General features: G+C 35.1%; 2 protein-coding genes across 2 annotated transcripts in view; both read left to right on the top strand.

Moving 5' to 3' along the window:
• Positions 1–5132, top strand: part of Smp_141070 (hypothetical protein) — a gene marked incomplete at both ends in the record, with an annotated part of 118507 nt that extends 113375 nt beyond the window's left edge. Inside the window, 3 exons of the mRNA XM_018793410.1 lie at positions 1029–1481; positions 3005–3356; positions 4878–5132. Coding sequence (XP_018647925.1) covers positions 1029–1481; positions 3005–3356; positions 4878–5132 — 1060 coding nt within the window. The remainder of the gene's footprint in view (positions 1–1028; positions 1482–3004; positions 3357–4877) is intronic.
• A 13841-nt stretch (positions 5133–18973) lies between these two features.
• The window catches only part of Smp_034920 (putative dynein heavy chain), a gene marked incomplete at both ends in the record, with an annotated part of 71644 nt that continues 67529 nt past the window's right edge, over positions 18974–23088 (top strand). The window contains 2 exons of the mRNA XM_018793408.1: positions 18974–19278; positions 19743–19862. Coding sequence (XP_018647924.1) covers positions 18974–19278; positions 19743–19862 — 425 coding nt within the window. The remainder of the gene's footprint in view (positions 19279–19742; positions 19863–23088) is intronic.

Below are 23088 nucleotides of genomic sequence, written 5' to 3'. Positions count from 1 at the left end.
ACAAGCTTTATAAGCAAAGATAGATATTGGATAGCAGTGGAATGCAGGACGCGCGTTTCGTCCTACTTGGGACTCATCAGCTGGATGTACCCATTTTTGTATAAAATTTGGATGGTGATCGAATTCTTTGACTTTAACAAATAATAATCTTGAATGATGTGAATAATGTTTTCTTTGAAATCAACATTGTGATAGGAAAAATCAATATGAAAATATCTTGTAAAGAAACTTTACTGTCAGAATATTAGCAAAAAATAGTTTGCTCAATCTATAAAACATTAATTCAATCATTTGTGTTTTTGTAAAAGATCTTACCGTCAACTTCAAGTTATGTTGAATGAAAACGATAAAACGAATTAGGATCAATTGTTGATATTCTCTTAGAAAATAGAATAGAATTTCATGGTGGGCTTTAATATCATTAATAGATTAATATTAAGTGGTAATACATAACAACAATAAGTTAAAGTGTCAACATCATCTGAACAGAATTTGTCTCAAGTTAGGAATGCTGAAACTGGACTTGAAACAAGGGGGCGAGGGAAACTGAGGTCTACACGATAAAAGGAAGATTTTATCCTGCTTGCATGATAAAAGACGATAACATATGGACCAGATACACTCATTTATTTACAAGTTTTACTGGTATTTAGTGATTATTTAGCATATATCAAACAGAACTGAAATAATGGGAATAAGTCAGTGACTTATTCATTGAAATAATATAAAAATGAATGCTGATTGAATATCATACTAAACTAACCTAAAAGAATTTTATACTGAATAAATACCACAAGGGATTCGAACATATTCTTTCTTTTCATCTTGTCTTTACATTGCAATGACTTGAACAGTAACATAATTATAATGATAATTATTTATTTTAATTTCTGTCGTAAAAGTTTTTCATTGTATTTTACTGTGAAAGTTTAACGCCAGATATTAGTATTAGGGATAATTTAAACTTAGGCGTTATACTAAATTAGACTTATTTCTCTTATTTATATTCTTCATTCAAAATTTTATAGTGCAGCAAGATCTACTTCTGAAGCATTTCTTGCATCAAATTATTTGGAACCAGAATTCGACGGCATACAACTACATCGACAATATCCACAAACTTTATTATCAGATGATAAAAAACGACCAATTTGGTATTTAAGTAAAGATGAAACTTCATTACCTTTTGATACATTATATGAACCGTCTACTTCTCATTATGATCAACAAGAAAATTCAAGATACATAAAAGAAAATCTACAACTGAATAAGAATAAAACAACTACATCACATTTACTTACTGATCATCATTCAAAATCAGATAGTCGTTTAGATTTAATACGATCTATTGATTTAAGTGATGATAGTTCTGATGTTGATAAAAGGAATAGTTTAAGTGTAACTGAACCTATAGTCAAATCGATGGAATCATCTCAAATGTATAAACCACAGAAAACTTACAATTATCAATCATCTAATATGTAAGTGATCTATTTATTATTTACCTTATTGATTTGAATATGTAAGTATGTATGAATGAGATAACCAAAAACCAAAAACTGATGTTATACCAAACGCTTGTGTTGTGAACTTGATAATGATTAAAGATTCAAACCCAGGACCTACCAGACCTAAAGAAGTACTTCCTGGAGTTCGAATGAGAAGCAATGACCAGTGGAGTTAAACCAGGTCTGGTGTGAGATAGGAACTCACTGAAGACAATTGATGAATGGTTGCTCAACTTCATTGATCGGTTGGAGTTAGACATTAATACCATCGGATGCCGGCTCAGTGGTCTATCGGTTAAGTGCTTTGGCGCGAGGCTGTTAGGTCCTGGGTTCGAATCTCGCGAGGCGAGATCGTGGATGGTCGTCCAGTGCTCCCAGGTTTTCCATGGTGGTCTAGCTTCAATTGACTCATGCTTCCAACCATGCAAATGTATTTTAACTTGATTTACATACACCATAATTGTTACTTTATGAGTTAATGAAATACATTTGAAATGAGTATTTCTCTTAAACTTTGTCCATCTGTCAAGATGGACAGTATAAAACATACTACAATGTATTGGATTTTTCATGATATTATATATTATTCTCTGACAAATCTTGAAAAAGACCATGAATTTAATATTTTTTACTTCATTTCTATTATCCATTTATAAACAGCAGATGTCAATAGCCCGAACTGATTTTTCCTTCAATGGTAATATTTACATTGTATATATTTTTAAATATACTAAATTACCGAATAAAACAATTTGTCAAGATATATCATCATAAAGTCATTTACATAAGAGTTTCTTTTTTCATTAAAATGCAATACATAACTAAATTTATGTGATCCATTAATACAAATATATCAATTCTACAATAAGATCATTACGATTCGAATTGCTCGTTGTTAATATCTTTAAATTTTTCAGTTATTTGTTTTCAATAACTGTAAATGATTAATCTCTATTGTATAGTTGAAATCATAAGTCAATTGAAGCTAGACCACCATGAAAAACCTGGAAACACTGAACTGCCATTTCGTCCTATTGAGGGACTCCTCCTCCTGGAGTTCTAGTGAGAAACAGTGACCAGTGGTGTTCAATCAGGTCTGTTGTGAGATATCAACTCACTGAAGATAATTAGTAAACGGTTGCTCAACCTCGTGGATTGGTTGAAGTTAGAAATTAACACGGTTGAATGCTGGCTAAGTGTTTGTAGAAGTTAATCGCTCGCGCGTGAGACTGATAGGTCCTGGGTTCGAATCTCGTGAAGCGAGATCGTGGATGCGCCCTGCTGAGGAGTCCCACAATAAGACGAAACGGCCGTCTGGTGCTTCCAGGTTTTCCATGGTGGTCTAGTTTCAATTGATTCATGATTACTAAAATCTCCACGAAGTCCTCTTCTGATAATCTCTATTGATTATGTGTATATTAAACAAACTCCTACGATTTTTACGGTTCACTATCATGTGCAACTTTATATGAATATATTTTTCTTTTTTGTTTTAGAAATCCAATTGAACATAAAACTATATCACGAATTAAATCAAACACTTTAGGATCACCTATGAATATTAAAACAATCAATTCACATTTATATGATAATATTCATAGATCACATATTAAAAAAGTTAGATCTAAAAAATTATCAACATCTAAACCTATTAAATCTGAACAACAATTTACTGAATTCAATACATGGTGTACATGGATTCGTTTAAAAAAGATATCAAATACAGATTCTTATGGAATAGGTGTATCTGAAGGTTTATCTACTATGGGTATATTTGTTAGTGCAATTCGTCCTAATTCACCAGCTGATTTATCTGGTAAACTTTATCTATACGATCGTATTTTAATGGTAAGTTAAACTGAATTTAAACAGAAAAAACTAAAGGCAACATTAACAATAGACTTGAATTATAAGTTCAATTTATTATTATTACTGAGACATGATTTAGCTTTACATTACTACAGTAGTTATAGGTATTGAGTTGTGAAGATTATTAACTTTTTTGATTGAGATCATGAACTGATTGATGATAGACCACCATTGAAAACCTGGAAGCACTGGAGAGCCGTTTCGTCCTATTGTAGGATTCCTCAGAATTGCGCGTCCATGATCTGGTTCGCGAGATTTACTGGTCCGTTTTGTTAACAAAACGACAATTTTCTTTAAAATATTGGTGTATTTTGTAAAAGCAGTAACCTAACTTAAACTGATTAAAATTTTCAGTTCATACAAAATGATTAGTTGTTGTTGTTGCTGACAGTATGCTCAAGTAAAAATGTCTACTTCAATGTATTTTTATAAAGTTTCCATTTTGCATTTATAATGTACCGATTGCCTATTAACTAGATTCTTTCATGTACCTTGTAGTCTTAAGTTAATTGAAATCAATGTAGAAATTAAATATTTTTATATTAAATTACTGGGAAATGTTGTAAGCAGTAATTCTTTTGACTGATCTATAATGTACTCCGTTTAATTTGATTTAGGTTTTCTTAAGATTAGTTCAGTTGAAACATGCTTTTCATAACGGTTTGATAACAACTATCAGGATCAAAGAACAATGAGTACCTATCTCACCTTAAGAATCTTCAACAGTTTACACCCTCTACCCTAGAGAAGATCTAACCCTAGAATTTATAAGTTTCAGACTATTGAGTTGAGATCTAATAATCTAAATTTATCTGCCAATGAAATAAAAAATACCTTCAAATTAAATTATTTAAATTAATATCCTCGAGAATATGAAGTATAGGTGCTTTGAACTTCATGACTGGTTGCATAATCTTTAAAAAATATGATTTACTAAGGTGCTTTTTAGACCATTAAAACCTACGATTTAAACTATTTATAACTATGATTATAGAAAAATTTACTGGATTACTTTCCTTCATCTGTATTTTTACCCACTTGTATAAACGTTAATAAATGCTATGTATGTAACTACAACTTGGTTTAGGAATAAAGATAATACAGATAATTAATAGATTCTATTTACTATTTGATTCGGAGGTGTAATAACTACTAAACAATATTGAATTTCGATCCTTCAGAAAACATATCTATAACTATTCTCACTTAATTAGCTGGTATGTGAAAATGTCATCAATTTAAATGAGGTTTTCTTCAGGAAATGATATTCTCGGAACAACCATTGAAAATCACGGGGTACTGGAAATCTATTTCATCCTTGTTTGGGGTTCTAATATAGAACACAACCACTACCTCGTCCAGAATCGAACCCAGGATATTAAGATTTTAATTAGAGCAAAATGCCTGCATATTTCTTCTATTATTCACGTGTTATTCATTTGTTTGAATGTTTACTTTTTAAATAATTCCAGATTATTTTATTTGTTTTATCTATTTCAGGTCAATGATACGCCAGTAGATAGTTTAACCTGTAGTGAAGTAGTAAATCTTATTAGTCGTTCAGAAAAACGATTAGATTTACTAGTACAACGTCGTATTACAAAGCATATACAACGAAGTAAACATTCACATCAGAATGATTCAAATGATCTACCGAATAATTCTTTATTAACTGGACTAGGAGGGGGGGTCAAATTAGGTGTTACATGCACACCTACAATAGATAATGAACATATTAACATTACAGCTCTTTAGAAAAAGAAATGATAGTACAATGTATCATTCCTCCTTCTGATATATTTGAAGTTTTACTTATTTAACATGTATGAAATAACCATGACTGAAAAAAAGTTTAACCCGATGTAATTGTATTTTGTTCTCATCATTGTATATGTATATATGTCACTAACTACTTGTTTCTGTTTCGAATTACTGTGAAACATCTTGTGATTGTTTTTTTGTTTCTGATTATAACATTTCTGTTTACAGTTCAAACTTATTACCTTTAGATGAAATATTTGAATTCAATGTAACTTCAATCATAGAATGGATCATAATTTGTTCAATTTTTTTAGACTACTGATTTAAGTAGACAGAGTATGGTAATAAAATTTTTATTAGAAATTCTTGTATGTTCATCTGTTTTTATTTTATTTTTCATTTGTTATTAAACTAGCAAATTATCTATCTATTCATTAGAAAGTTGTACAAAAATCATCGGCTAGATTTCTTTTAATTCGTTGTATTCCATGAATGTACTTAGATACATTTAATTGCAGTAAAAGATAGAGCATTTATGCATATATATATATACAATTCATGCAGAACAAACTAAAAACAACAACTGGTTACTCAACCTACCTAAAAGCTAAGATGTTTAGAAATAATTCATTGATTTCTTTTCATTCTTTGTGTCTTCTGTGAGTGTGTTTTCTTCTCTTCTTTTTTTTAAATTTGTCACTGTCGATAATACACTTGGTCATTTGTTTTTTTTTAAATTTATTTCTGAGTTTGAAGCCCAGTGATTCCTTTTTAAGTGATTAGCTTTGCCTTATCAATAATTAGTAATTTCTTTTTTTCGAAAGTATGTTTATAGTCGTTCTTCTCAATTATCTTCTACACATTATTGTATAGTATTGACATATTACAATAACGAAACTTCAAATGTAGTTTTTAGTGAGTAGCAAGTTTTCCTTGTGATTTATGTGATTAGTGTCAGTGATATGAACAGTCGATCCGAATGTAGGAAGCATAATGTTTTACACATATTTGTAATTGTTCTTTATCATACGGGCTTCCTTAATTAGCGAGCAGATTTCTATTTATAGAGTTTTGGATCTTTACATTATCCATGCTAAGAACTAATCTGTCTCATTGGCATATTTACATCATGAGAGAGCTGCTTAGATATTAGATGTTGGTTGGTAAGAAAGTTGTATTTGATTGAAAGCAGTGTAGCGTACTATGGTCATTCTACATTGGATAGTTAAGGCATGTAAAGTATTCTACAGCAGGTCAATGAAAATACCTTACAGAGTATGTTGGAATGACTGCTAAATTATTTATTTTAGGGAAAAATATTTATTGACACAGCCTACCCCTATCCCTGAAGGGGCTGCGAGAATCCTTGCATCTAACAAAATAGAAGTATTAATAAAAAAGGCTGGTCGTTGATAAACATTCTCTAAATAGTCAGTTTCTTTACGAAAATCTGAGCGTTTGACGTGTGATACATTACAGATAAAAATGAGAAAGAAATAAATTCCCCTGTTCCTTCCTACCATTCTCTATTTTTTGTTATCAGCCTGAAAAATAAAGAGGAGAAATGTGTGCATTTCAAAAACGTTGGTAATTAGACAGGAGTGTTTCAGCTTCAAAAACGGTGGGAAAATACATATAAGTATATACATGCATATGACAGAGATAATATTTGGTAGCAGAAACCCATTATACGCACAAAATAATTTTTAAAGATATATATCAGCTTGTTTAAAGCACTTATCTTTGTTTTTTGGTTCATTTTTGTACACAATAAACATAATAATGTAACAAATATGTTGTAGAATATGAAAAACCGATGGAAAATAAAGTAGAGGGATGAAATTATCTCACGTGCAGTAATTTTTTAGGCATTTTAGGAATCTGATGGTTTCGCTATAACTTGTTAATTTTGCCTCCTTTTTAGAAACCAGTGATGTCCCCTTTCGCTGGCTGTTTCTTATATTGCACTATGATTCTTTACAGTGTCCGGTGTTGAATGAGATGTACTAGATTACTAAGAATTTCATTTCAAATGGGTTCATGTAGCTGACTAACCATACTATCTGTTCTCTAAACATCACTCTCTAAAGGAACATACAAAGCCTGTGGAACTATGTGATAAAGGACGTACAGTTATGCAGTCCGGTACTCCACCTTTTAGAACAACATATATAAGCGAACAATATTGTTTTCGATTAGAACCTCATCAGGCTTTACTCTAATATACAGTAATATTTATATGCATATACGAAATTATTAAACCAATCAAGGCAGTTTATGAGTCAATGATAACAGTGGAATAGATTACATAATCAAAATTAATAATAAGTGAAAAGTACAAATTGATAGTGTAATGACAGGTGTACTAGTTGTGATAAGAATAATAAAAGGCTTGAATCAATGTCACATAATAGGAAAATAGGTAAATAATTAGAAGAATATAGACACTGAAATAACATTCATAGAAATTATAAGATTACTCCACCTTTTGTAAAATGACAAGCAAAATACAAACCCACTTTAATGTACCTTCTAAACTACCATACACAAACGTTCATGCATGCAGTGTGGCAAACAAACCACTAGGCAGCTAAAATCAGGACCACAAACAAAATCATAACAAGCAGGCATGCATATAATCAGCCTACAAAAACAGACGTAATTCTTAGGCATAAACGGTATATGTCCAACGTAAGTTATAATACAGCATCTAAAATGGAGTTCCTTTACATAATATCTTAACATAGACGTTGGAGTAAACGACGGAGGCTTTTCCTTGGCACATATAGTCTATATCTTAATAACTTGATGAGACACTACAGCTTGGAAACGTTGACACTCTTTTTTCCAATCGAAATCCGGTTTATGGCGCCTGTTCATGAATTTTTCTCTGATTTTCGTTGGCTAACAGCATTCACAAACGAGTGTCAAATATTAATAGAATATAATACAGAGGCTTAAATACTCCTGGACTATTAAATACTTCAGTGAGTCATTCGCACGGAAAGCCTCTTCGGATGTTGACTAAAGCAGTGTGTGGTGTCATAAGTCTATCGGACAGTATCTGGTACACACTCACTGATCCTTCGTCTCGTGAAAACATAATTGAATTTAGATGCATATATGACTGGTACTAATATTTGCATCTATCAAAATGAGGTAGTTGCAATCTCGAACTGAGATCCTATCACAAAGCTACTCCCACATCTACCAATCCCAAAGATCAATTTTCTAACGATGATCACGGTAATGTCATATGCACATTGGGATAACTACCGGATAAAAGAAACCTAAAGACAGATAACGAGCAGATTAAGTGACAAGTTGATGTTTTGATATAAAGATATCATGGGACGACATGGACTGTAAGAGAGAAATGAAAATGGGGAGAGATTGGCAAATCTATATGCATTCAACAAATTGTTTATAGGCGGAACAATATTCCCACACAAACACATACACAGTGCTCCATGGATCTCGCTGGATCACGCTACAGAGAACCAGATAGATCATATTTGTATCAACAAAAAATTCCAAAGAACAATGGAAGTATGGGAACCAGGAGAGGAGCTGACACAGCTTCAGATGAAAACCTGGTTGTGGAGAAGATGAAACTGAAGCTAAAGAAACGCTGGACAACTGGACAAACAGCAATACAAAGGTTCAATACAGCCTTCCTTCGAGATACTAACAAAATCAACGAATTCGAGATAACTCTCAACAATAGGTTCCATGCTCTACAGGATCTACTGAAAGAACAAGAAAGTACGATGGAGGACAAATGAGAGGAGATCAAAGAGCCAATAATTTCAACGTGTCAGGAAGCGCTGGGTCACAGAAGGCATCATCATAAGGAATGGATCTGTATAGGAACCCCGGACAAGATTAGAGAAAGGAAGAACAAGAAGACAGCTATTAACAACAGTCGAATACGAGCAAAGAAATTCAAGGCGCGAGCAGACTACGCAGAAGCAAACAAGCAAATGGAGAAGACCATTAGACCCGACAAGCAGAAATACGTAGAAAAGTCAGCAACGACAGTGAAAAAATCTGTAAGGGAGGGAAATATGAGACAGCCATTTGACACATCGAAGGAACTAGCAGGAAAATGTAGTAAACCAGAGAGAGAAATCAAGGGCAAGGGAGGAAAGCCAATCGCTGAGATCCAATAACAGAGGAACAGATGGGTAGAATACTTTGAGAAACTGCCGAGCAGACCAGCTCCATTGAACCCACCGGACATCGAAGCAGCATCTACAGAACTTCCTGTACCTGTCACTCCACTAGCGACCAAGGAAATCAAGATGGCTATCAGACACATAAAGAATGGGGAAGCAGCGGGACATGACATTATACCAGCTGAAGCGCCGAAGTCGGACATTGAAGTAACTGCAATTATCCTTCACACTCTATTCAGGAAGATTCGGGAGGCAAAACAAGTGCCAACGAACTGGAAAGAAGGATAACTGATCAAGATACCAAAGAGAGAGAATCTGAGCGAATGTGTGAACTAAAAAGACATCACATTACTGCCAGTATACGGAAAAGTTTTCAATAAAGTGTTGCTGCGCAGGATGAAAGACTGAGGAGAAGCTCAACTTCGAGATTAGCAGTCGATAATCCGTAAGGTTCGATCGTGCACAGATCAGATTGTGACACCACGGATCATCGTGGAACAATCAGTTGTATGGAACTCGTCACTATACATCAACTTCAGCGACTATTAGAATGAATTTGCCAGTGTGGACAGTAGAACATAGTGGAAACTTCTTCGACACTATGGAGTTCCTGGGAAGATTGTCAACATTATCCAGAACTCATACGACGGACTGCAGTACAAATTGATACATGATGGATAGCTGACAGATGCTTTACCAGTAAGAACCGGAGTCAGACTACTCCTCCTTCCTCTTTCTCTTCTAGTGATTTGCTGGATTATGAAGACCTTGACATCTGAATAGTAGCACGGAATATAGTTCACAACTTGGATGCAACTAGACGATTTGGACTTTGCAGATGACCTGGCCCTTCTACCCCATGCACACGAACAAATGCAGGTAAAGACAACCAGTGTAGCAGCAACCCATGCATCAGTAGGCCCCAATATACACAAAGGTAAAAACGAGATCCTCAAATACGACACTCAGAACATCAACACAATCACACGTTATGGAGAAGCTCTGGAAGACATGGAATCTTTCACGTGCCTGGGAAGCATCATCGAAGAACAAGGAGGATCTGACGTAGGCGCAAAGGCGAGGATTAGCAAAGCAAGGGCCACAATCCTACAATTGAAGAACATATGGAACTCGAAACAACTGTCAACCAATATCAAAGTGGGAATCTTCAATGCGAACGTCAAGACAGCCCTATTGTACGGACCTGAAGCGTGGAGAACTACTACAACCATCTTTAAGAAGGTGCAAATATTTATGAACAGTTGTCTAATTAAGATACATAATATCCGTTGGCCGGATACCATCAGTTAGATGATAAACCAACTGTCAGCTGAATAGATTAGGAAACGATATGGAGGTGGATCGGACATACATTTCGGTAATCACCAAACTGCATCACGAGGCAAGCCCTACCTTTGAATTCTGAAGGGAATCTAAGAATAAAAAGGCTGAGGAACACACTATGTTGGGGATCAGAAGCAGATGTGAAAAGAGTGAATAACAACTGGAAAGAAATGAGAAGGGTTGCCCAGGACAGGGTTGAATGGACAGTACTGGTGGGCGGCCCATGTCCCTCCAGAAGGGGTAACAGACAAAAGTGTGTAAGTGATAAGTTGATATATACATATGTTTACGCAGTATCGGTTGCTAAAAATGTGTAACAAGGACAAATATATGTGTACACAGTCTAATATTCAATATCTTTGTTACGAGTTCAAATAAACCGACTGATCTCTGTGCTCTCGCTTCTTGTTATTTTATTTCTATTCCAGATGTTCAATAACATACAATAAGTAGTAGTCTAGCCACTTTACTAAGTTTGGTTGGCATGTTTTGTCATTCCAATGAGTACATGTCTCATGGCAACAAGGTTTCTGGAGACCAGGGGATAATAAAGCCAAAATTCGAATGTCAGTTGAAAGTAATTGTCTAAATAAGAAGATAAGTGCGTTAATTAGTTGGTATTGTAGACTGAGTGAAAAGACCAGAGTGCAAGGACACAAGAAAATCGGTGACAATAGTAAACGAGATAGGACAAAGTTATCCTCGCAGAGGATGTGAGTGTAGTCATACTTTTCGTAGTTGATGAAGGTTTTGCGGTAGTGTATATTTAAGGAAAACATGAGATATATGTGTCAAATTGGGCAGAATGTTTATTACCTGACATTTTGACAGGTTAATTTTCAACCCGTTGTCTAGTGCCAATTTTCTGACCTTTGAAAGCTCAAGTGTATCCTCTTCGCCTTTTATGGATCTCCTGATAGTTGTGCGGCTTCCATAGTGGCTGTGAGCTAACTTTCTCTAAAGGGTTGTTGATAAATATCAGGAACAGGAATATATCTTTGACTACTTTCTGTGAAACTCTGAGAACGTTGTTAAATCTATCGTAAAATATAACAATCTGGGATGATTTCAGCATGTAGTTGTTTGCGGTCACTGACAAGGTGAGAATCATTGCAATTCTTTTCCGGGTATGAGGTAATGAAAACCACGCAAGTTGTTTTGGGTGAACCATACGGTTATCGGTTTTCCATTGTCCTCTGTACATTGATCACTAGTTTATTCTAGCGTCAGGCTGTTGTGTCGCTGTTAATGGTTTGCTTGAACTTATCGAAACTCCGTCCATTTTTGTTGACCTGATTTGTTATTGTCTGCTTTATCGTGGTTGGAGCTACACGCCGAGTAGAGTACTTACGAACTAGCTGCTGTAGTGTATTTAGAATTCAGATAACTGCATGGAATCCTATAGACATAAGATATTTAGCCGTAGCTGTTGTGACGGAACCAATGAACAGGATTTCTCATCCTTTTGATTGCAAATGTGATATTCTGTGCGAGAGGCTTCTTGAAGAAATTTGTAGACCTTTATGGTCATTTTAAAGACTAGGAAAGCGGTAGGTACTTTATTAGTCTGCAATTTATTTTTTGGTTACTTGAGGCTTTATCATGAAAGGAACTCATTGATGGTTTCCATATTGAGGCCAGTGGATGAGCCTACTTCATTATTTATTTCAAGAGGGTGAGACAACCATTTGTGCATGTCGTGAGTGTTTGCGGAGGAAGGGCTGTCCTAAGAATTCTTGTCAAATATTCAAAGACTTATGACATCCTTTTTCTTAACAACTATTCTGTAGAATAAACCTTCCTCGAATCAATGTTATAAAACACCTATTCTATCCAAAATTCATCGGTTAAAACTTTTTTTCAAACCAGTTTCTTAAGGAATTCATATGATTTGAGAGTGTCACTTTCAAAAATGTTATACGTCAAATAGCTGTCCATTATACTTAATAGTCACATTACATTCGTCGCGATTCAGTGCACTGATCATTCTCACTTTTCGGAAAATTCAGAGAAATGTTCTCAGGGTTTCCGTTCAGACAAAGTGATGTTGCAAAAGTGTTGACAAAAGAAACATTGGATGATACTGTAGTTCACAGAAAATCCTAAGTTGTCGGACTGTAAGTAAATGTAGCATACCGACTGGTATGGTCAAAGCAGCAATTCATCAGGAAGGTCTAGTACTAATTCGGAATGAAGTAGGCATAAAAAACAAATTCTAAAATATACCCGAATAGTTTTAAGAAATGTACTATCAATTCGCATAGCGTTTCTAAAACCTGACTTTGCCTAGCTACAAAGCTTTCTGTTAAAGAAGCTGCTGTACTGGGACAACTACTTTTTTAAGCGCATCTAGAGTTCGATGGGAGCGTGTGTTCATTTCTTCTATTTATTTCTGTTTGAGCAGTCTCACTCATTATCGCCTGCTACTTCACAGGTGTCATTGGACACTCAGCAGATTGATTATTTTTATGATTATCAAAAATATAACATTTATTGCAATTCTTTACCGTTGACATGAGTTTTACTTAAGTGTTGAGACGTGCTGTTATTGTAATGTTCCGTAGAAGGATTGCAAAAACTATCTTTTGATATCTGTCGTTCATCACATTTGACTATAACGATGCAATATCGATCTTATAATATTAGCATATGCAAAACCAATCAATTGTCTGTGAACAATTATGTCCCTACCAGGCAAAGATCGCAGTTCAACTCCACTGGATAGCTCAGTGTAACCCACACATAGGTGAACAATTGCGTCTGTATGATTATAGACAAACAGACATTGAGTCGCGTGAAACCTTATTATTTGCCAAGGAATATAAGCATTTTCAGCAGAAGTGAAACATATTTTATTGTGAATGGAAAACTCTTTTGCGCTCATTGATTCAGGCAGGTACAAATAGCCAACAACGAACTGGTGTTTCATACGCCGTCATTAAAGATCAGGTGAACCACAAGTTTGAGCAACAAAGAAGCATGAGTTAAGAAGTGATATGAGAGCGTGAAAACAACTGTAAGTAAATAATATCATTAATCTTGTCCTGGTCAAAGAGAACATCAATGTTGAAACTGTACTGTAGCTGTAAATTAATTCCCAAAATCAATAGCTCTGTAAGTGTTCGACATTGGATGCTGACCACACTAGTTTTAGTGGGCTTATTTAGCTGAAGGCGCTCGGTCATGCATCCGCACCAGATCACGTTTCAGAACGGCGTGCGCAACATCTCCTGAGATCAATAACCAGATTAGATCAGTCACTTCTAGATATTTATCATAGTTGAAGGCGTGAGTCAATTGAAGCTAGACCACCATGGAAAACCTGGAAACACTGGAAGGCCGTTTCGTCCTATTGTGGGACTCCTCAGCAGTGCGCATCCACGAACCCGCTCTCGCGAGATTCGAACCCAGGACCTAGCAGTCTCGAGCCGAAGCTCTTAACCGATAGACCACTGAGCAGTTAATGTCTAACTTCAACTGATCCACGAAGTTGAGCAACCATTCCCAACTGTCTTCCTTTAGTTCCTATCTCACAACAGACGTGGTTTTGAACTCCACTGTTCACTGGTAGGTCCTGGGTTCGAATCTCGCGAGAGCGGGTTCGTGGATGCGCACTGCTGAGGAGTCCCACAATAGGACGAAACGGCCGTCCAGTGTTTCCAGGTTTTCCATGGTGGTCTAGCTTCAATTGACTCACGCTTTCAACTATGATAAATACTAAATCTCCAAAAAACCACTTCTAGGTATATTGATAACCCATCGAAAAATATCTTCCAACCTCCTCGCTTCTGGTAAAGTGTTGTCAACTTACAATACCTGTTGTATCTTCAGTACCGTATATTTATAGAAGGGATTTTTCACCCGTAGTCATGTACACAAATAAATGCAAAATGGTTTTGCAAACACTTAAATAGAAGTATATGTCGAATGAATGGTTTGAATTATTCACTTAAAATGCCTTAATAAACTCCGATGTATAAATAAAAAGCGGACGTCTTGAAATACCTTTAGATAAATGCACTGATAGCGAATTAGAGCATAATTATACAACACTTCATTTCGATGTATTTAACATGTATCAGAAGCATATGAATAATGACTATCAATTTCACGCTTTTATTCCGTATGTTAGTCTTTGTCAGTTAGATAGCCACATTTTACAATCACTCAGTGTCTCTGTGTGTATAGCTTAAGTATAATTAGAATAAGATAGTTGATAGTTCCGTAGAATTATCTTTTCTGTGCACTACATTTACATGTTAGAATCCACTTTGTGGTCTGTTCTCGATAACTGTGACTATGATTAGCTTGCAAAACTGCACGTTGATTTACATTGTTTTTCGCCTCGTACAAGAATGATAACCTCCGACACATCGCGACGTTGTAGTGTTTAGTACCATGTAAAGCCCATATGAGTTATTTTGGCTCTCATTCTTTTCACGTCACATTTTGACCTTGCTAAATATTGGCTTAATAATGTTGACTACTTGTGTATTGACGCACGCGTGGGCATCGCTTATCCTACTGATCACTTATCTGAAACTTATTTCGGTCTGACTATAACTTTTGGGTCACACTTGATTAAAGTGAGTTGGCTACTTGCCCTCTCCACTTCGTTTCGCCTTCCCTTCTCCTATTCTGAATGTCTATCTGGAATAACGAGTGTATGAAATAAATTCATTCAACGCAACACGTTTTGCTTCTTATTACAGCACCACACAAACGGGGTTAGCCTAAGTAATATAGTGGGTTAAATGAAAGATATTTGCTCATAGCATTTTCGTGAGACCAATCAGGAGTAAGATACATGGGCTAAAAACGGGTGTTCAAAAACTATGAATGAACGAACTCATATCTGCATTCCACTCTTTTTCATCTACCTTGCCATTCATGTTGTCAGCAAACATCAAGGTGTGATGAATACTCATCTAGTCTCAAAACATATTAAAACATTCACGATAACATACCTCAAAATCGTAGGAACCGTAACAAAATGTGTTGGGTGACCAACGGACCAAAAGTATGAGAACTGCCAAAGAAAGCTTCCGTTGTTAATGTAACATTGGCCGCTTCATTAAATTGATTAATGAACAAACTAAGTAATAACTTTTATACATATTTACCACTATCTCTCAGTCAAAACACTGTATAAAAGGAAGAACAAAATGAATTATAGCACTCACCAGCTTCTCCCTTCCTATGAAATATGTAGTGATTTTTCAGAATGCACATAATCATTAAAAAGCAGTATACTAACTCCCATATACTCCACATCAATTTTTTTCCTAAACCTTTTTAAGTTTTCAATTTTTTAGTACAACTAACCAAGCTCCGCCTTTATAACATGATAGACTCAGCGTAAAACTCACGTGAATACAAACATGGTATTTCCTTTCTACCTATTGAACTCACCAGAATTATTGTGACTGGTTGATTAACTAAATTTAAGAGAATCTACTTAAAATTCGAAATGTTTCAATGATATCGAGATGTGGATTTCGGACCATAACTCTACAAGGATGTATGAGATGTTGCAGAACACTGTAAAGATGTATGTATATACAGATATCCTGTAAAAAGTTATTGCTCAGCCGTGTGTCTACTGCTTCTAATATAATGGGTGTGAAAAAGTCATTTGTGACGAGTAAGGGGTTGATGTGTTTTAGTGCATAGTGTAAGTATCCCCTATAGTGACCTCAAAGGCATTAGTTCAAATACGCATTTTATCTGCTTTTATAACACAAGTAATGTGGTTGTTATTTTATAGGCTAGAGACAATATAAAATGGTTTGCGAGTGCATTTTACTAAATAACCATCACCATATTCAGAAACCCTCTAAATCTAAACTCAATGCTAAAGAATTTACGCAACCTAAGTTTATGCTACCTGTTTTCGACTATGAACGACACCAACCCCCATGGAGAAGTGAAATCCCACATTTTCCAGTTAACACCAAAAAACGTTTTGCGGTAGAACCGCAGGTCGACGTTCTGGAGGAGATCAGCAAAAGTATATATTTTAATTTACAGTTGTCTAAAATGTTTGTTAAACTTTTAGAAGAAAGAAAAAAAAGGAAACAGAATATGTTTGAGTCCCCTGGAGAGAATGTTAAACGAAAGGCCGGTGAAAGCTTTCGTTTGGGACTTGTAGATTTGATAATGTATGTTTTTGTTTCTTTGTCTAATGTAGTTAAATAAGTCGTGGAGAAGAAGCAGCTGTTGATACATGCGGTGAGCCAAAAACGAACTTGAGTAAAAAATCGATGATTTCCACTCCTGACATCGGCCCAGCTAATAGTATCGCTGACAAAGAAAAGAAAATTTTGGCAAGTCATTTATTTAAGTCGTGTCTAAATATTGTAGAGGTATTATTACTACATCTACAATGGAATTAATACCGATGATGTAGCTCCAATGGATGAGAAGTGGATACAGCGTATGGTGTCCTCAATTAAAGCGGATTTCAATGTATGCATTTTCGTTTTTTAAATGTATATACATATGCCAATGTGCTTCTCTACCATTTAAGAATGTTGGAGCTAAATAGAAAGAGTTATTTAAGCTTTATTCCTGACTGACCACAGAATGTATCGGTTTCCTTATGCTTTAAACCTTTAAAATCCTCGGATTAGCCACTTTAAGCACTTTCGTTGTTCATTCCTAGCATTTTACTTCATACATCCACCCTTCTCTTGAATGAGTCAACCAAGGGAGCAAAACACCACTTCTTTCAGCGGTACATACCAGGGTTTCATTACATGATAATGAAAACCTTGCACCACGAATTTTTCCTAATTTTTACGTCTTCAGTTTCATTTTCCGAGCTGTTCTGACCTTGTTAGGATTAAGCTGCCAGAATCGCTTACATGTCCCTGACTTGATCTGATAGAGTATCACTTAAGTAATGATAAACTGACTAAGCTCTTTGAAGTCTTGAGGCTACTTCCTCACATCAGTCGAAAACCAAAAAGCAAGAGCTCATTTGTGGTCTATGCTGTGACAGATTTTAAATTGCAACATCGGGTTATTTCAATCTGTGATCCCCAACATCCTAAAATCCTAGCCTGATGTGAAAATTCAGTAGAACCCTAAGGGAAGAAATTTGTGAACTATCAACAGTTTTATTCAAACTCCACGCTTAAATATATCTCCAGTGGTGTTTTATATATATGTTTATATCGAAAGTTAACAGAAAAGATAAGTGGGTAAAACATTATGAGAGAACAAATGAGATACATCCGTTCGAGAATACTTGAATTACCTAAAGTTTCTCAAAACCACGGTGGACGTTCACAGTTAAGGTTAATTGAGAATTGCGAGTGACGATGACAGATGATCCTTCATTGCTTTGAGAAATTACTTTTTACCCTCTTATAAACTGCAGTATGACATTTTACATTTCTTAAAGCACTAATAAACCATCCCCATTATTCTGCTTTGGAAACTAATTTGGTTTTTACTTTGAATGATTTTGTACATAGTGCTTTTTAAAACGTGGATTTGACCTGATTTCTCGTGAGTAGATCCCAACATTTTACCTGGATTTGCAGACAGACATATTTACCTTACGCATTTACTTGGAACTTGCATTTATACAAGAGTGTAAGATTTCATCACATTTGTGTGCCAATTTGTCCTGTTCCCATTTTGTTTATTCCTCCTGTATCCATAATTTCTGTGAGGCAACCTAGAACAATGCAAACGTATGTAAACTCTCAGTGATAATCACGTTTACAGTGTCTATTGACATAGCTAAGTGGACTAATGTATAATTGCGTCCTGCTTGACATCACAATAAGAATGTTATAGCCAATAAACCCGACAAAGTATGTCTTTTACACTTTTTTGACGTAGCTGCCATCATCCTATTACTTTTGTTTACTATCATAAAGTTTGCAATCCTAGTTTAACAAGAGAATTATTACTACACACTATTGTTATGTAGATTATTGTTTCAATACATATAGGGTCAACAAACACTAATTTGAACACTTCATACGATCATTTTATTGAGCTCCACAATTTGGTTTATATTAATTTACACCGCTTTATAAGTAATCACTTCCTCCATCAACATTACCTACTTTTCCTTGAAAATATTTATCTTGTAGGACTTGACCTAAGCAAAACTCAAACATTTTTAGTCCATTTAAATTGGAAATTTTGATCCCTTTCAGCCTTATTTTTGCTGTCAGTATGAAACATTCATTGAAAAATTAGAATTAGCTAGTTTTTAAAGTTGAAGAAATTTGTAAAAGGAGAAATTAATAGTTGCCAGTAATTCTATCGATTTTTTTCCAGAAATCTACTAACATGGCCTTACTAGAAAAGCTGGAAGATGAAATACGTAATGATTACTTACTTAGTGTTAAGAAAGCAATTGTAAACTTTGTTTTCAATGATTCGTCAGATAAAAAGCAAGCTTCATGTGGATCGGACATAGTTTCCGACAACAATGCCGAGGAACACAGCGTATCAGAATATCGTAAAGAATTAGATATTGTACCGAAACCATGGCATTCAGCGTTCTTATCAGCTTATAAATACTGTCAAAGAAATTTATTTATAACAAACATCTGTATTCATCAATTATTGGATTTATGGTACACTAAATTTGCGTAAGTCAATTTCTTCTAAATCCTATATATTTGCTCTTATAGTGAAAAATATGTTTATAGTACACTATATTTTCAGCGTCTCAAAACATTATGGTTTTGTGTGAACAGTGTACAAGCTTGAAAGCATGAACTAAACCTCCTTGATCAGTCGCTCAGTTTCTGATTCTCACCTACATCGTACCAAAAATTCAGGCTATTAATCGGTAACGTGTTAAGGTGCTGCAATTTTACATATTTGTATCACTTAGACATTTCGTCTTTATTGATATCCGACCGGCTAAATTAAGAGCCGTACTAGCAGTAAAATGTTCATTTTTGTATTCCTGGTAAAAACTAGAAGTAGGTTGTTATCACCATACCAATTTTAGGTAAGTTAACTTTTAAACTTACAGTAAACACATTTAGCTTTCATACCTTAATTAATTTTCTAATAACCACAAAAACTGTTTGTTTTTTTATCCTAGTGACTTAAGACTAATTGATATTCAAGAAGTGTACTCAAAACCATCAGCTTTAGAATTATCTACATTTCAACAAATTTGTGTGAAGCACATTGAAACTGCAAAAGAGAAACTGACAAAAAAGTAGGTGTTATTTAATGCTTGTCTATTTTAAAAGTTAGTATATTTAATCGTGGCAATGTTTGTCTTAGGAAGGAGTTTTGTTTAGTATAAATTCAATGTTAGTGCTTTTTTATTAGCGCATATTCTTTCGTGACTGTCAGATTTTCGACGTTTGTATTGCTAACGAATGATTTAAAGAGGAAGAAATAGAGATAAGCCTGTTTACCAGTGAAATTCGTTAACCTTAAAATTATAACAGTCTTTTTGGCACGCTTTCACTTTCTCAAAAGTCCTTTTAAAATAAACATTAAATGGATAGTGTGGACTTTCGACATCATATATACATATAATTATATCAAGAATAATGACCCGTTTTGGGATCTAGAACAAGTATTCTATCACCTGGAATTCCGCACGAAGGTCGATGTTCCCTCTGAGACCAACTAAATCGTTTACCTCTACAACTGTCAGAGGTTTATCCGCTATGATGTTGAGTCACAACAGCGAAATTTTGTTCAAAACATATGACTTAATATAGATCACAAGGGTTTGGATTCTCTTGTTATTATTATTCAGGAGTGAAATTGTTAGTCACTGTTGGTAAGTGGAACTGCATGTATGTTCTAAATGTCATTCATAGCCATTATCCAAAATATAGTTAATCTGTATACACAAACCACACCATGGGATCTATTGAAGAAGCGCCAACACCATCAGAAATCAGTCCCTACAGAATTCATCATAATCGCAGGAGGAATCCAAAACGTTGACCCTGATGACACTAGTTGATTGTTAGTTGAAAATTCATTCCCGATTCTACTACAGAGATATATCACATGGAATATTAAGACAAGCATTTCATGAATAAGTTTCTCAGTCATTTATCAAATTACTTCAGATGATCAATTACTTATGTCAATTTTGTATTCGACGAATATCAGCCAGTCCTGTAATCATTGGACGCAGCAAAAAAACTCAGATAAAATTGTCAAGTAAACAAGTCAAAAAATAGTTCAATGAGGCTGAAGTCCAAGTAATATCAACTTTTAATCAAACTACACGTCTAAATTTCAAAAGAAGAAGACTACCTTACACCTAATGAGAACTATGGAATAAATAGTGAAACCATGTACACTAAATACACTCATTGTTCATCAAGAGAAAAATTTGTTAAAATTATTGTGCACCATAAAGTAGTAGTTAGTCACATATTGATGATCAAGATCCTTTTATGTATGTATATCGGTGCAAGTTAAGACAACATATCAACTCAGCTAAATGAAATTATTGAAACAAAAGTCGGAGTGAGAATAATCATATCAGTGGTTGTGGAGAACGTTAGGTATAGATAATATGATTCGAGAAGAATGAGTGAGATCGTAGAACAGAACAGTATAAAATGATTGTAAAAATTAAAACCCAAGGGGAGGCAGAGAGAGAATGGATATGTGTCACTGTGATTGATTCTGATACATGTTAGCAAATATCGTCAAACATTGTAAACATTGGTTACGATAATAGCATCGATCCCAATCACGGGTTCTGCATCTATACTAAGAGAGCTCTCGCCATAAGTGAATGACTTCACGGTTAGTTGCTACATCTTGTTTTGGTCGCCCCTAGATTCATTTCGAACAACTTTTAAACCGAGCAACTTTGAGTGCCCAGATATGTGGTGTGTATATACCGCAGTCAACAAAGATTCTGTACTTCATCTGGCAGGCTTCCATTTCTGCCCGGTACACTGAGTCAAACATCAGAGTTACTCACTCGATGGTCTCAACGTACTCGAAAAATGTTTCAAAGGAGCCTTACAGAACTACGTCCACTGGTGGGTGCTCTTCAATATTATTTCCGTTTTATTCCCAATTTTTCTTATCCTGCCAATTGTGTTTTTTCAAATTTTGACATTCAATTCATTTAAATGGGGTGAGGAACAAGAGTCATGCTCTCGATATCTACTAAAGCTTCTTTCGAATGATTCTGTTCTTCGAACTTACACTCTAAATGTACATCCTGTACTTCATACTGATACATCAACAGTGAGTATTGGTGGAAGACACTGTTCGCAATGCGGTTGTGGAATACATAGCAGAAATAGTTGCCAATGGTTCAGATCAAATATACTTCGGTACATCAAGTGGTTTGACAATAGAAAGTGAGTGCATGTGATTTTTCGAGCTTATTGAAATTGCATTTTGTGTTTAACGTCAGTTGAATAAACCCGTTTATCCTGTAAGTTGAACGCCATTTTATCGATGCATCTTGGAAATCGATGATGGGTGAATCCCACACCGGAAGCGAACTTTGTAGGATCCGATTGGTTGTTTCCCACGTTAAATATCGCCTGCACAACAATCAACATGCATGTATGATGTGATCATCTATTGGATGCTCTTAATTTTAGTTCATGAAACTGTTTTGTCCTATTTCGAATTTGTTGTTCTAGAGAGACAATAGAAATCGGTCTTATCCTCAGTCGCTTGTATAGGACCTTTCCATATATGCTGTTTGGTATAGAATTCCGCTTACACTTTAAAGAGTCTAACAGTCGGTGAGATCACAACACCCAACGAGATGGAATGTTCAGCGTTCGATCAACGAGGAAATGGGATTGTTGCCGAGTTTGAAACAGAATTCCACCACTTGCCAACCATCTACAGCGAAATTTTCTCGACTTCATTTACTGTCCAATATCTAGTTGCCTGCTATGGCTAGCAGCTAATCGTAATCAGAATTAATTATCATGTATACTCAGTATTTTGTGACGTGAATAGGTACACGTTTCTCTTTGTATTTTCAGCTGTAATCGATGCGGCAACCACCGAGATGATCACTGAATCTCAGGATACCGAAGCTTACAAGACTACGGGTAAGTAGGTGGTTTGCAATATGTTTTGACTCAGTCGATAATATACGTGAGAACCTATGTCTTAAGATTGCGAACTGTACGAGTAAAATACTCTGAATATTCACTTTCGTGAATTGATTCTTCAACCAGTAGTTTTGACTGCAGTATCATTGCAGTAATCTTCCTCAGATAAAAGAATATGGAGTGACAATAAATCAGTTAGAAACACCCAAAATATTATATGTGAGTATTCGCGGTAATGCAGAAATGTTTGGAGTATTTGTAGGGCCCCAATATGACACAAAATTAAAGATGTTACGAGCAATCAGAATATCTGACTATAAGACAGTACATTTCGAAAGCTAGATATGAACGATTGATGAATCGAATGGTTAT

Source organism: Schistosoma mansoni, chromosome 1 (genome assembly GCF_000237925.1).
Source record: "Schistosoma mansoni strain Puerto Rico chromosome 1, complete genome".
NCBI classification, from domain to species: domain Eukaryota; kingdom Metazoa; phylum Platyhelminthes; class Trematoda; order Strigeidida; family Schistosomatidae; genus Schistosoma; species Schistosoma mansoni.
The sequence above is the reverse complement of the archived record's forward strand: the minus strand, read 5'-3'. Positions and strand labels throughout refer to the sequence as shown.